Below are 15,282 nucleotides of genomic sequence, written 5' to 3' on the forward strand. Positions count from 1 at the left end.
GCTCTGAGGACGTGTGCTGCTCTGCTCTGCTCTGAGAATCCAAACCCACACCCCTTGTGCAAACACGCCCGGCTGGGGTCGATCTGGGAGCTCGCTTGGGTTTGTGCTATGCAGGCAGGGCTGGCAGAATCGGAATTTTGCAGAATCGTGTGTTCTGTTTAGAATAAGGAAGCATTCAAGCGATACCGAGCTTATTCCAAAAACTATTCAATCATACAACAGGGACCCGTGAAACCAGAATAAAAGTGCTATACTATTCTTTCCACAAAGGGGCGTCAGATCTTCACTAAAAACACTCCGAATAGCAATAACCCGGAAGGGGAAGTGGCGTTTCATTCATTGGTGCGGGAGAGGCGGTATTGGATAGGGGTGTGTGTGTGGAGAGGCTGTTGCACTATATCTTTAGAGTTGCATGTTTAGTGCTCGCTAATTTAAACGATGCCTGCCGAGAGTTTGCGTTGGGATACCCTGGAAGCCCTGAAGAACTCAAGCAAAGGGAAACTGACATACAACACAGCGTGGCTGGAAAAGGGCGAGGTACTGTGAACGCGTATTGTGTGCACGCCGAACGGTCTCCTTACACATCACAGCTCATCACAGCGGCTCGCTTTTGTGGTCCTCACTTTCATAACGCGTTGTTCTTAAGTTTAGTCTGCGAAGAGACAGTGTTTGCGTGTTTTCAGCTAGCGAAGTTGACGTGACAGTAAACAGTGTTCAGTACAGGACAGCTCAGGGTTATTTTCATCGATTTGACTTGTGTTTCTGCTCTTGCAATTATCCACATCCTGGTGCTAAATTCCAACTTCAACTGAACTGAAATAATAAAAAAAATCGAACCCAAACGACGTGAGTTCAATGAAGTTGTCTAAGTGACTTTCCCAGTCCTTGCAGGCAGCCAGACTGGGTGACCAGGTGCTGGTGAGAGAGATGAGTGGGTAGTCAAGGTTTTGCTGCGTCCTCAGTTCAGCTCCGGTGACAGTGTTTGATCCTTTGTCTTTGCAGGGTATATTGGAGAGTGTGAACACGACCCCCAGCCTCTCTGCATGGGTCCTCCGGCAGCTGAGTTCTCGATCGCCCCAGAAAGCAGCCCCCTGCGACGCCCCGCCCAGCCCTGTCTTTGTGACCGGGCTTTCCGCAGAGCCCTGCACGCCGGCCCGGGTCCCCTCCCCTCCAGCAGAACCCCGAGGCGCGGGCGAGAGGGAAGAGGTGCAGGTGAGCGAGGGTCCCGATCTCTCACAACCTTGCCCACAGCAATCCAGGAGCAGATGTCTGAATGCACTTCAATTCAGCAAGGCGGAGAAGCCCTGCTGTTTAGTTTTGGTGTGTGTGTGTGTACATGGTGATTAGACTTCAGCGCACCATAGCATTGATGTGATGTTACTTTCTAATCACCCTGTCTATAAAATAAATAACTACATAGAGAGAACTCTTGAAAAATAACGAGTTACTGCACTGTGTTCATTTCTCTTTCTACACAGCTGAAGAAGGGCTTTTGTCTGAAACGTACTTAAATAAATCATTTTTTATTTATAATCATGTTTGTACTCTGCAGTTAGACCTCCCTTCAAACACACACACACACACACACACACACACACACACACACACCTTTATATATGTGTATATATATAAAAGCAGTGATGGCAAGAAGACTCCCATTGCATAGCAGTTTGAGCCATTCCTGGTTTTACTAGGAGTTTAAATGGATATACCCAAGCTTGCTACTTATACACCGGGGCTAATCAAGCATGTAGTACAACCTGGAATGGGTAAAACTACTATGCAATAGGAGTCTTATTTTAATCCCTTTATATATAGATAGATACCAAGATCCCTTTAACTAAACAAACACGGTTTCAGTGTAGATGAGGCATGTCCAGCAGTAATTCTCTCCGGGTGTCGTGTGGGAGCTGAGTGTTATTATTTCTGGGATTCACGCTGTTCCTGGTTACTTGATGTGGCTCTGAATGACTCTGACTCTGTGCTTTGCAGGGCGATGCTGTGGAGAACACTCCGAAGGACCCCGACCCCTCCATCTCCCTGCTGTCTGCACGGGCCACGCAGGTGGAGGGCTGCATCCGGGTCTGTGAGAAGAACCACCGGGATAAGGCACAGGTAGGGAGGAAGCACTCTGAGGATCAAGGCTGGCAGCAGACCAGGGTTCAGTTACAATTACAGGAGAATTGTAGTTACAAACATGCTGCAGTAATTACGATTACAATGATACAAACAAAGCAACACCAACACCTCCACACAGTAACACAGTCACTCTGTTTATTCCAGAGGCAGCACTCGCAGCTACAAATACAGACACGTGCTATAGAACGATTTATCTCTTTATCAAACATCATTGTTCTTGTAGTCGATCAATTGCATGGTATAATTACAACTACAATCGATCAATTAATTTATGAATTGCACATTTGCAGTTGGAATGGAGTCTGGCTGGCTCTTCTAGGACATGTCCTGCCCCGAGGTCAGTTCTGTCGATGCACCTCGTAATGGCTCTGTGGTGTCCCTGTGTGCTCGCTGAGCTCTGTGGTGTCCTGTCTGTGCCTAGGAGCTGCTGAGGCAGAGGCTGGAGCTGCAGGAGGAGGTGGTGGGGGCGATGGCCAGCCGGGAGTCGGAGCAGCTCAAGAGATTCGAGGAGCTCATGGAGCTGAAACGAAGGCAGGAGTACCAGAGCGTGAGAGACATGCTGGAGCGCAGGTACAACCAGCCCAGGGTGGGCGCGCGAGGGGTAGAAGTGTGACCGTTGCACAACCTTTACAGTTGTTTTTTTTGTTTTGTTGGACTACAGTTCCCAAGAGGCTCTGGGGCGTCAGGAAAAGCTGAAGGAGGAGCACCGCCACAGAATGAAGGTATCAGAACCCCCTCTATCCATCATTGTAATGAACACCCTAAAACTAACAGAGAGAGAGACCACTCCACAACAGTCTGTCCCTCTCTCCTAGATCCAGAACCTGAAGCTGAGAGAGGCGGAGCTCCAGCGCCTGCGGGAGGCGGAGTTAGAACGCCAGCGGCAGGTGGAAGGGCGGGACAGGCTGCGCAGGCTCAATTCTGTCCAGGAGGAGGTGCTGCAGCTCAACCAGCTCATCGACCCCAACTCTGTCCAGGCCTCCCTCGACCTGACGGGGTACAGTGTGCGCGGGAACCAGCTCTGCGGCCACGTCTCCGAGGTCGTCCGCTCCACTGCAGAGGTCAGAGCTGACCGCAGGCTCTGCGGGTTACTTGAAGGGCGATTAGAACATTCCCAACGCTTGTTTCGGAGTCTCGGATTTCTTTATGAAAGACGCACATGTTATGGTGACGGCGTATTTGCTTTTGATAATGAAGTGTTCTCAATGCATTGATTTATTACCCGGTATTTGATTAGGAGATTGATCGCTGATTGCTTCTATTCCTTCCCTCCCTCTCTCTGTTCCCAGGGAGAGTTCCCGAGCGCAGAGGACATGGCGAGGGCAGAAGGGGCGCTGCAGGAAATGCGCGCGATGATCGGTGGCATGCGGCAGGACATCGAGGCGGCCCTGGAGAAGAAGAGGAGGGACCTAGCGGAGGAGGAGGAGAGGAGGAAGCAGCTAGAGCTTCAGAGGCAGCAGGAGTTGAAGCCTCAGACCGCAGCGCCCCCTGCTGAGCAGAAAGGGAAGCAGAGGAAAGCAGGTGAACTGGGAGGGAGGCAGGATGGAAATAAGACTAGCAGTTTGATCCTGGTTTTACTGTGAGTTTAACAACACACAGCTTGTTACCTGTACACTGCAGCTCTAATCAAGCTCGTAGTAAAACCTGGAATGGATTCTTTCTGAATGGTTACAGTAAATCTCTAATGGAATATGAATGCAGCCTTCTTTTTTGCAATGATTTTTTTTCTCAAAATGGATTTATTTTCATCATCAGTAACTGATCTTATAATGCATTCGTTAAAGCATATCCACCTTTTGTGCTGGGAGTCCAAGTTGAATCCAAAGTTTCATTGTCCAGGTCTGCAGACCTCAGCTGAGGAGAGCACTCTGAAGTGGTATAAGGAGCTGCAGGAACTGTCCAGGCAGTGTGCCTCATCCTTCGAGGAGCTCAACAGCAGCAAGGACACGCAGGTACACGTGTGCGTGTGCGTGTGTGTGTGTGTGTGTGTGTGTGTGTGAGAGAGACATAACGTGTGACTTGTGGGGATACAATAGAAATCTGCCTTTGAAACATCCCTGCTCTCACCTGTGTTACTTTCACTGAACCATCAAATGTCAGTCTTCTGTTCCCTTTTCTCTGCCCTTCATCCTTGTGTATTATATTGTTGATTGATACACTTTACTGCGCATCTCTCTTCCAGTTTGCACCTGTTGATTCCTTTCCCCTCTTGACAGTCTTAAATGTTGATTTTTTTGCTGACTCTTGGAATCGAGCACTATACAATGCTTTTACTGAAATTAAGATCGGCGAATGACTGAGTTTAAATTTTTTTTTTAAATTCCTTTTCGGAGGCTTGGTGGTCCGGCAGTTTAAGAAAGGGGCTTCAATCTCAGCCACTGACTCCCTGTGTGTGACCCTGAGCGAGTCACTTAACCTCCCTGTGCTCCGTCCTTCGCATGAGACGTAAAACAAACGAGGTCCTATTGGAAGTGACTCTGCAGCAGCAGTTGTGTTGCATAGCTCACCCCCGAGTCTCTGTAAGTCGCTTTGGATAAAAGCGTCTGCTAAATATTAACTAATGTGCATTACAAAAGGGGCTGCTGTATAGGAGTGAGAGCTGCACAGTGATGGGGAGAGCAGTGAATTGATTTCAGAGGGGCTGCTGTATAGGAGTGAGAGCTGCACAGTGATGGGGAGAGCAGTGAATTGATTTCAGAGGGGCTGCTGTATAGGAGTGAGAGCTGCACAGTGATGGGGAGAGCAGTGAATTGATTTCAGAGGGGCTGCTGTATAGGAGTGAGAGCTGCACAGTGATGGGGAGAGCAGTGAATTGATTTCAGAGCCTCTCGTTATTTCTTCACTTGTTAACGAGCACGTCCTCATTTCCTGATTCTCTGCAGACCAGGAAGCTTCGCATGGAGCTGCAGAAGGCTGCCTCGATTCCAGTCAGCCAGATCTCCAGCATCTCAGGTCAGCAAGCTTTGAAATGGAGTGTAAAGTTAGAAATGTAAAAAGTTGTCAGGATATTAGCAATGAAAAGAACAATGACAGATGAGTTATTTAAACAGTTGTAGCAACACGTGGGTCAGGTAACGCTGTATTTCAGAACCCCTTGACTCACTAAGTACTGACATCTGTTGAGTGTGTCTTTATTAATATTTGCTATTGCTTCTCTGGATCTTTCGCATTGCTTCATGGAGACTTGTCAAACTGTTTGGGACTCATCCTTTGCCATTGACAGCTTTCTATCCACCTGAGACCATGAAATATTACAAATCCTGCATTATTCGCATCCCTGACTTCGCATGGCTGCTTTCCTTCATTAAGCATTCCTCTCTCTGCAATGTTCGCATTGCAGGCTCAAAGCTCAGGGAGATCTTTGACAAAATTGACATCCTGCTGTCCTGTAAGAGCGTCCAGTCTGCGGGGCGGCCCGTCTCCGCCAGTCAGCACCCCCAGGGGCTGGATTTCGTCAGCTACAAACTGGCAGAGAAGTTCGTGGTGAGTGTCTGATGAGTAACACCGAGACGCAGGGGGCTGGGTCTTTCGTGTGGGGCGGTGTGTTTCTCCGAGGTCCTGTGCCCTGGCTGTTTGTTCTCAGGTTGCTGTGTGTTTTTAGATGTATTATTATCCAATTGAAAGGATGCTTCTCTGCAGTTATGCTAGGTTCATTTTGACGTGTAAGTTTAATGCTGAAATCTGTCCGTAAAACGTTTCTTTAGTTAAGAACATTCGTAATAAAATGAACGTCCCCTGTGTTATAATTGGAAGCGGGATAATTAAAACCCCATTTGTTCTTCCTACTCTGGAGTAGAGCTCACTTTCTCTGCCTGGCTTTTAACATCATGGCTGGGTGCCTGTAACCAGGAAGTGACCTCGCTGTCCGTCTGTCTTTTGTGTCCCCCAGAAACAAGGAGAGGAGGAGGTTGCTTCCCACCACGAGGCAGCCTTCCCCATTGCGGTTGTTGCCTCTGGAATCTGGGAGCGCCACCCCAAGGTGGGGGACCTCATTCTGGCTCACCTGCATAAGAAGTGCCCCTACTCCGTGCCCTGCTACCCCCCGATGAAGGAGGGCACCTCCATCGAGGAATACCAAAGGTAAGGCCAGCCGCATACAGCGGGCAGGGACGGGGAGAGAACACTGGGAGTGATGCTTTAATGCAGTGCTTAGCGAGGGTTTGAAAAACACCTCTTGCTAGCTTTATTACAAAACAAGCCAATACATAAATATCTGAGATCTATAAACAGCAATTCAGTGATTGTCAGTGACTGCTTATGGACCTTACCTTGCCTTGTTTTGAAGCTCATCTGCTGTTTCTGCTGCCCTCTCCAATAGTGTACTGGATGTGTGGATTGGAGCCACTAAAAAAATGTTTGTGTTAAGATTGCATGCATGTTGTTTGAAATTGTATAAAAAAAGTAGCTTTGAGATCTCTATCTGAGGAACGCTATTCTCAGTCAGGGTGATAAAAGCTTCTAGTCTCAACTGTGTAGGCTGGGAGACCGGTGTTGCTTGTGTGTCCTGCTGACCTGGCTGCCCCCCACAGGATTCTGGGATATCGCGTGGATGACATCGGGGTGGAAGCCCAGGACAGCTTCCTGAAGAGAATGTCCGGGATGATCCGCCTGTACGCCGCCATCATACAGCTACGGTGGCCCTACGGCAACAAACCAGCGGTAGGGACCAGGGTCTGGGAGGGGAATGTGAAATTCCACTGGCCACCTGCAAAGTGAATCAGGTGATTTAGAAAGTATGTATCTAATTCGGGTGAGACGTCAAACCGAGGTCCTGCTGTAAGTGACTCTGCAGCAGCAGCTGTTGTTGATGCATAGTTCACCCCCGTAGTCGTTGTAGGTCTCTTTGGATAAAAGCATCTCCTAAATGACTTTTTAATCATTTCATTATCTTCTTCGCTTATCCAGTAGCTGGTAGCAACAATCCTCAACACAAGTTACATTGAGAGTAACAGAATCGGTGTGCTTGAATGCATTCACATTGTGACGTGTCCAATTCCTCCCCCCACAGTCGGACCACCACGGGCTGAACCACGGCTGGCGCTGGCTGGCACAGATGCTGAACATGGAGCCCCTGGCTGACATCACAGCAACCCTGCTCTTCGATTTCTTGGAGGTAAAGGGAGGAGGGGGGGGGGGGGGGGGGAGCTGTATGTTAGACTCTCTCTCTCTCTGTTATGATTGTGACAGATTGTTTGTGTTTCTGCTCCCCAGGTTTGCGGGAACGCCCTGATGAAACAGTACCAGGGACAGTTTTGGAAGCTGATTCTGATGATTAAGGAAGAGTACTTCCCCAGGTATTTTTTGCTTTGACTTGGGTGAAACGTTATTGTTTTTTACGCAGAGACAGCAGTACAGCTTTCCCCCCTCCACAGAGCTAAGGCTTTCCAGCTCCCTGTGTTACAGGAATAAGGAGACCCCCTTGAGCCTCACGCTCTGCTTCTCAGACTGTGGCTTCAAACCACTGGTTAGTGAGGCTTTCATCGATGATAATCTCAGTCAGGTGCTCCCTATGGACGGAGGCTTTACCTGGCTGTGCTCTCTACTGTTGACCCTTTCTGATCTGATCAGTACACAGAGAGATGAGGAGGTTCTCTGTTTCTCTCTCTGGAATGCATTATATCCCATCAGGTTTGGCCCCTGCGTCTCTGCAGGGTAATTGTGTTTGGGACGAGCCGCGTTGACTTGTTTTCCTGGTCTGTAGGATCGAAGCGGTCACCTCCACTGGACAGATGGGATCAGTGATGCGACTGAAGCAGTTTCTCGAGGTACAGTGAGCGCAGGCTGATTCATCATGTTTGCAACAGTAAAAACGATCCCGTTTTCGCAAGATATTAGTTTTTACGTATGCGATCCCTGGAAAACACGAAGAGGAGGTTACTGCTGCCGTTGCTGACGGGTTGGGCTCAGATCTCGTTTTCTCAGTTCCTTTTTAAAATCAATTCCCAATTCCAGGTCCTTCGAAGGAAGTGGAATTGATATTTTAGAGACTCGGAATTGTTGTGATTGTTCAGCTGCTTTCATTCAAAGCCAGTTTAATTGACTAAATTGCACCTTGTGTTGTGTTAGTGCTAAAGAGCCAACGTGAAGAGCGTTAGCAAGCAACATCGAAAGACAGATTTTATTATTGTTTAAAATGTTTTGTATGTTCTTTTATTTACCTAAATAACATTTAAAACATGATCAGAATAAAAAAAGGGGATGTTCTTTTAATTCTAGTAATCATCATCTCTGAATTTCTTGTTGCTCTGTTTTGTGTCTCAGGACAGCCTCAAACGCCGTGAAATTCCTGTACCGAAGGGCCATCTGAGTTCATCGTTCTGGAGGTCCTGAGCGGGGCGCTGTGAGGGCGTTTGGGCAGGAGGCTCTTGACTGGAAACATCTGGGATCTGCAGCTGTGGTGCTGACGTTACCTTATGTGTCTAGAATCTGAAACCCCTTTTGAGATCTAGAATAAAAAAAGAGCCACTAGCCGATGTAAATGCAGCAGCACGGGGGCAGTGTAGTATGAAATTGGCCCAGCGAGAAATCGTGATGTAGAAGTAATTGTGTTTTATTATTCTTTGTACTTTATACCTTGGACTTGCAGCTTGGAACGGGACTCCGAGCCTAATCATGATCTCGTAGCCGTGCAACGCTGCTTGTGACCTGTGTGCATTTGTACATCCTGTTCCTTAAACAGAGATTCCGACTACACATGCAAACCAGTAGCTTAATCATTTTGTAAGGATGGAGGTAAGACTCCTGTTGTGTAGCAGTTTCACCCATTTTCCAGGTTTTACTGTGAGCTTGATTAGCCACAGTGTATAGGTAACAAGCTCAGGTGTGTCTGATTAAACTCGTAGGAAAACCAGGAATGGATGTCGTCTTCTCTCCGAGTAAAGCTGGTACACTACAGTGTGTAATCATGGACCTGCCCTCAGTGGATGCAAGAAGTGCTAACATAGAACAGGGGGCAGTGTTGCAGGGGGGACAGGTTATTGGTTACACTGGTGTACCAGCTGTACTTGGAACTAAGCCATGTTTGGGAGCTCTGTGGAGACCCTGTGGGTGCTATTGAAAAATGACACAGAAAGCGAGACACAATGTTTCTAAATAAGGAGTACCACGGTTTAGGTAACTGCGATGTTTCAAACTCGTACCAGGTTTAATGGTTTTCACCAACAGCCCTGGAGCAGGTGTGGCTCATCACTGTAGTGAACGAGCACACTGCCAGTGACTTCCCTCAGACACGGGCATGTCCAGAAACAGCAAGTGGAGCGCTCTGCTTCCCCGACTGGGGGGCTTGGCTGAATCTTGCGCTGCATGTGTCATTTGAATCCCTTTTTAATATGGTATTATAAACATGCTTGTGCCAATGGCTATAGTCTGCTATGCTATGTGGATTTAGTAACAAAACTTGAATAGAACTGTAGTTACAGGGAAGTATATAGACATGTATGAGCTGCCCTGTTAGTATTACCCTACATTCTTTAAATCTTAAGTTTTGCTATTTGTGAAATATCGCTCTGTATTAGAAATGTTTATGGTTTATTTCTGGGTTTAAGTACCTAAGAGGAAGTGTTTTTTATATATATATATATATATATATATATATATATATATATATATATATATATATATATATATATATATAATATCTCTCATTGGTTAAATTGTATATTTTAAGAACTTGTGATGTTTTGTATTTTAAGTTCTTCAGAACTGTAGAAATAGTTATTTTGTTTGAGTTATGTTTTTAAAATCTTCAGTTCCTCTTATTTAATTGTATAAACTGAAGCTGTTAAGGTGTGTGTTTGTACAGATTATTATTATTATTTTTAATATGAATTAGAGACATGGTGGTACTCTCCTGGACTTCACCACCTCTCCTCTTTCACCCTTTGGTTGAATCGCGGTTGTTCAGGAACAACACTCTGAGATCTAAGGGTTAACCCCCCCCCCCCCTCCCCCCTCCCCCTCCTGAAACAGATCAGTGAACTGAGACTTGGTGCTGAATTAATGAAGGGGCAGCCAGTTCAGCACAGCCCGCCCGTGCCACTGCAGGATCTTAGTGCCCATTTAACAATACCTGAGTCAGCAAACTGCAGTGTGTTATCAAATGAGTGTGCTGGCTGGGATATCATCAAAACCATTGAGATCCGCAGTGCTGCTGTAATGCAGGAGCCAGAGCGATCTATACAGAAATTATACAAAGAGTCCAGGGACCGTATCTGATCTAGACCAGAGTTCAACACTAGTGTATGGGGAAAGGGGGCAAAAAATGGGTTTGAATAGATATATATATATGAGAGAGAGAGAGAGAGAGAGAGAGAGAGAGAGAGAGAGAGAGAGAGAGAGAGAGACAAAGAGAATATCTCATAAAACTGGGCTGCCTAGTGTTAATTTAGGTAAGGTAGCCCATGATCTGGGTCTGTGAAAGCAGCTGTCGCCAGTATGCAAGTGTTTTGTCAGCCCTGCAGTTGTACTGCTGTTTGAAACCGTTCTGTACTGCTGTCATGCACAGCAGTGACCCCTGATTCATTCAGGGTCGTGATACCGTGCTCCACAGACACTGTCTTGCCTGACCGAGAGATTGATTTCTGCACGAATGCATTCACTTGCTCTGCCAACGGGCTTCTGTGTGGCGGGAAACAAAGACTTTAATAATGCAGGTATTTTAATAAGGTGCTTATTAATGTGAAAGAGATGAAATGTGTCCGATATACACGCATAAGTTATTGTAAAAGATGGTGTGTGCAAATAAAACCCAAGCAGTATATTTGAACAAAGAATGTATTTGTTTCTTGTTATTGCAAGCGTTGCCTCTGTGTGTGTGTGTGTGTATTATATATAAAAAAATCATCATTTGAGAACTGTAAGAACTCAGGAAAATGAATAGCTAATACTCCAGTGGGCTTCGTTGAATTCTTGAGGCAGAAGAGCTGTTTAATTGGCTAATTATGTAGAAATACTCAACTAATTTCAGTGGCAAGGTTTGTGAAATAAGGGGTCATGTTTTTATTTCTTTTTTTTTTTTTTTTTTTTTTTATTATAACCTACTCTAGCGTTGGTAGTTTTTTGTAGTTGTGGATGACTGGTAATGTGCTAATTACTAGAAAATATAAAATAAAATCATAGAAAAGCAGATGTCTGCATGATACGACTGCTTTTGTACAGAAGGTCCTGGAACAATAAGAGTGCGCATGCGCACTCGTGGACAAACGCGTCCCCACTCCCTTCCCTTACTCGGCTCTTTCCGTGGACCCTCGGCTCATGTTCGGCTGGTTGCTGCGGTGTATGATGTCACCGGCTCGGGCAGGCTATTGACTGTGGATCGAGGGTTGAAGCGATTCATTCTCCACAGTGAGAGAGAGAGAGAGGCAGCGAGCTGAGGCTTTGCACGCATTTCTTCAATATTACAGATCCAGACTTTAATCAGCAGGTAAGACCGGCACATAGGTGCGTGTTTTGGCAGAGCAAGCCTCATATTTTGGAGCTTTATTTTTGTAGACGGGTGCTTCTTACTGACTGTATACATAAAACAAACCAGCAGATGTCTCGGACTTTGCCCTAGGTGGCGATTTTCGGAAAATTCAATTTAATATTTAGCGTATGCTGCTAAGGGAAAACAGCACGTCTTTGTTTTTCGTCTTGTTCGCTGATCTTCGTGTTGACGCGACAACCCCCTTCCTCGCCTTTTTTTTTATCAGCTTTACCGATCGTGTTTATGATGTTAAAAGTAGCAGATGATCATCACGTTAAAATATTTACAATTTAAAATAATACCACCGTGTATGTTTGTGTGCATAGCACAGCACGGCGTCTGGTTGGATTAATTCACGCGATTTGGAGAGCAAAATTACGAGCTCCAGTCTTTTTCGTTAGCTAGTGTGCATTCCTCTGTATTGAAATTGACAATGTTGTAGCTACATTTATATATTTCAAAACAAATAATAATAATAATAATAATAATAATAATAATAATAATAATCTTCGGTTTGTAAGAGTAAAGGCTGAGGTTTGACGGTTGAAAATCGGAACTTGGTTATGAATCCTGCTGAATTTTCCGAGCTGGGGCGCACGGCGGACATGTTGTTTTGTCGAGGGAAAGGACCCGCCCAGCTGCTGGAATTTCATCGGATTCCTCCTGGATACGGCTCAGGGATATCGGGTTACTGCAAGAAAGATACTGTCACCTGGCCATAAAGAGTTATTCACACCTCCCATTGTAGAAATTCACTATCCCGGCGTCTCTGCGAGTACTTGGTGACCGGCGGACCTTGCTCGGGGCGCGCCGTTATGTGGTAATACAGCAACCACTCCAAATGGCTGCCTTCCTGTGCCAGGGTGCCCCTTTTTGACTTGTCTGAAACATCACGTTCCCTCACACGCCGCAGTCCAGGTCGGAGGTACTCTAGCATTGAGGCACAGCTGGGAGTAATGTCTGAGTAATACCGAGTGTAGCAGCAGTCTCTCCAGTAACAGTGTACTAATACAACGGCAACCAGTTGAAGCCCTCTGCTTTAAGTTCATGGTCTTCACGTATAAAATAAACTAAGAGCAGCAGGTCTATTCAGATCTGTAGAACATTTTTAAACTAAGTTTTTGTTGCCTTTTTGTGTTCCCATATAAATTCCCGGGATATTTCAGGTCGCACCCTCCCCAGCCCACTGCTTGGTAGTGTCCCTTGATGGGAGCCCCCAGCTGGGGCGGTCTGTCAGAGAGAGATTGCTGCTTGGAGTGAGTGGTGTGCGTATGGAGGCGCGTCTCTTCGGACCGCAATCCTCTGTGCTGGAATGTGCCTGCCCGAATCACACAGTGATTGGAGCCTCAGTGCTTTTTTTTTTTTTTTTTTTTTAAATTGGCGTTTTGTTTTGCAGAGTTGACCAGTTATAACGAGCATGTTTTTCCGTGTAATCGTCTTCTTTATATTTAGTTTGCTCTGTGCCTTACTTTCTGACGCTGTCTCTAGGACTCTGTTGGGGGGGTCAAACCACAATATTGAGCTGAGCAGGCAGGCCAGGTGTGGATTTTACATATACTTATTTCTGCCGGGGGGGCTGACATGATTTCACTTTCATGGCTAAAAAGCAGGGCGCTGTGGACCATGACATTTTTTGGCATAGTGCGCAGGGCTGCTAGTTAACAGGGGAAAGCGTTTGTATTATAAATCGCGTGCTGTTTAACTATGGGCTCTGGCATGTGGAAATTGAATCTCTCCCTCTGTCCTTGAGAGCTGGGCAGGACTCGACTGCTGCATCCTTAAGCCCTTCCTGCTGGCTTGCAAGGATGAGGTCTCTGTTCTGTGTGCACTGGCTCTCAAATCTGCACTGCATGTGTGTTCTCTTGTGAGATTCAGTTTCACACACGCAGTTGTTTCACTGGAATCGAATTGGTGTTGAGCTGTTTTTTTTCCCAGCACATTAGCATGTGTTAAACTTTGATATTAATTGCTCCAGTCCTCCATACACACAGACACACATTCCAAACTTGCATTTCATTGCAGTTCTACTTTGGGGATGGGTTCCTAACATGATCCCAAGTGAGATGCAGGCTTTAGCAAGGTTATGTATGACATTTAAACTCCCATTCCAGACATTAAACACCCTCTACAGAAGCTGCTTGAGCTAGTCTGTTATTGTTGTTTTTTGCAGTGCACATACATGTAGTGTTCGTCATGCACTGAGTGTGTTGTGCAGGGTGATTTTACAACTACTGTACGTGACCCCAATGCATTAGAAGTGGCTTGCGAAGTAAAGCAGGAGCCAGAATGCTACAGTGTGTGACTCTTCAGCAACACAAAGCCGACCGCTGTGATCTCCTCATGCATTTGATATTCCTGTAAATGGGTATTATTTTCTGTAGAGTTTGTGCATTATTTTTGAATATTGCTTCCTATGCATGAAGTTGTGTTTTTAAACTGTGTTTTATTGATGCTTTGGTTTTTTCCTCTAACAGTACTGTTGTACCCTGTAGCCAGCTTCGTCACCTGCTACCATGCAGTCCACGTTTTGTAAACCCAAACTGAAGGTATCGTGTATGTGTGTGTGTGTGTGTGTGTGTGTGTGTGTGTGTGTTTTGATTAGGAGTAGATTGCATTATGAATGTTATGTACATTAGAAGAAGCGGTTTACTTTGGTTTCTAATACCAGAATGCTCAAGCACCCACCGTGTGTGTTTCCCAGGGAGAGCAGAGTGCTGACAGTGCATGGGGCTGGGTGCGTGACTTGGCTGTGAGTGAGTCTGCACTGGCATTGCAGAGCCTCTGCGGCTAGCTTTGTTGCAGGATTCTCTTTTTGTGACGTCGGTCCCCTTGCTTTTCGATTCTTACTCTCTAGTTTGAGTTGCACATGGACAGTCGAGGCTCTTTGTGCAGTAGCTTGCAGATTGCACTGTAGGGCTTGTGTGACTTTGCACCCTCGCCAAATGCAAACGGCAGTCCTGCAAAGTACTCCCAGAATGCTGCCTCTGTCTGATCTGTGTGAGATTTGACATTCTGGTTTTGATTTGCATTGATCCCATCTGCGTGCTAGTGCATGGGTTTAAATGGATGTGGGATTGCAGTGGGTATTCTGCCTTTTCTTCTTGAGTAACCTCTGATTTGCAGTCTCGAAATTCAGGTAACTAACTTCATATAATTGTGGTGTTGGCTGTAATGCATCTGTTCTACAGTGCTTGTAGGCACCTCAGCATTCAGGCTTGGACTGTGCGTGTTATCGCTTTACTTGTCTGACTTTAAACTTGTTTCCAAACTGCAGTATAAATGCTATTGCTGGTAGCTTTGCAAGACCCAAAACTAATACTTTTCATCTATACTAGGGCTGTGATGAGACTCCTTACTGTTGCATCTTGAAACTGAAGTTACAAATACAGTCTGACCCCTAGAAATAAAACCTTACCATGCCATGCAGAGCTAGGGTTAGCCATATCATCGAGTCCTGTTCTTGCGTGATCTGTGGCCACTGATCGACTCCAACACACGAGGCAAGGATGTCTTTGAGACAATAGCCTCGTATATGTGCGGAAGATTTTGTAAATCCTACAAAAAAATAGTTTTTAGGTTCTGGATCTGGACTCGTGTTAAAGGCATGTGTAAGAGCGATGTGCACAAGGTCTCTGAAGTGAAAGCCCATGCTTTTGTTGTGGTCTCCATAGTGTTGCTGG

The 15,282-nt window shown here is 46.0% G+C and overlaps 2 protein-coding genes across 15 annotated transcripts in view; both read left to right on the forward strand.

Annotated features, from left to right (window-relative positions):
* The first annotated feature begins 351 nt into the window (after positions 1-351).
* On the forward strand, positions 352-9,704 carry gle1 (GLE1 RNA export mediator). 2 transcript variants are annotated; one of them, XM_041242772.1, is made up of 16 exons: positions 352-537; positions 1,003-1,212; positions 1,993-2,115; positions 2,561-2,709; positions 2,801-2,861; positions 2,955-3,200; positions 3,429-3,660; positions 3,979-4,091; positions 5,022-5,091; positions 5,480-5,622; positions 6,029-6,219; positions 6,669-6,798; positions 7,148-7,252; positions 7,351-7,433; positions 7,841-7,904; positions 8,401-9,704. In XM_041242772.1, exons 1-16 carry the CDS (start codon positions 439-441, stop codon positions 8,467-8,469), a joined length of 2,088 nt encoding a protein of 695 aa, XP_041098706.1. In that variant the 5' UTR covers positions 352-438; the 3' UTR covers positions 8,470-9,704. The 2 variants fall into 2 exon arrangements, with proteins under 2 accessions (XP_041098706.1, XP_041098707.1); XM_041242773.1 differs by lacking the exons at positions 5,022-5,091; positions 5,480-5,622.
* Positions 9,705-11,420: 1,716 nt separating this feature from the next.
* sptan1 (spectrin alpha, non-erythrocytic 1) overlaps positions 11,421-15,282 on the forward strand; it is a 35,373-nt gene continuing 31,511 nt past the window's right edge. For 7 of the 13 annotated variants that reach the window (XM_041242718.1, XM_041242721.1, XM_041242719.1 and 4 more), the window contains exons 1-2: positions 11,422-11,560; positions 14,077-14,148. In XM_041242718.1, coding sequence (XP_041098652.1) covers positions 14,116-14,148 — 33 coding nt within the window. In that variant the 5' untranslated portion in view covers positions 11,422-11,560; positions 14,077-14,115. Of the gene's footprint in view, positions 11,561-14,076; positions 14,149-15,282 lie in introns of all 13 variants that reach the window. The other 6 variants (XM_041242712.1, XM_041242714.1, XM_041242713.1 and 3 more) reach the window with 3 other exon arrangements.

Source organism: Polyodon spathula, unplaced genomic scaffold (assembly GCF_017654505.1).
Source record: "Polyodon spathula isolate WHYD16114869_AA unplaced genomic scaffold, ASM1765450v1 scaffolds_1422, whole genome shotgun sequence".
Lineage (NCBI taxonomy): Eukaryota > Metazoa > Chordata > Actinopteri > Acipenseriformes > Polyodontidae > Polyodon > Polyodon spathula.

Excerpts from the sequence above, each read along its gene's own strand:
- gle1 (XM_041242772.1), top strand. The coding sequence starts at position 439 with ATGCCTGCCGAGAGTTTGCGTTGGGATACCCTGGAAGCCCTGAAGAAC. Across the intron at positions 538-1,002 it reads CGTGGCTGGAAAAGGGCGAG|GGTATATTGGAGAGTGTGAA; the intron begins GTACTGTGAACG and ends TTGTCTTTGCAG. Across the intron at positions 2,710-2,800 it reads AGAGACATGCTGGAGCGCAG|TTCCCAAGAGGCTCTGGGGC; the intron begins GTACAACCAGCC and ends GTTGGACTACAG.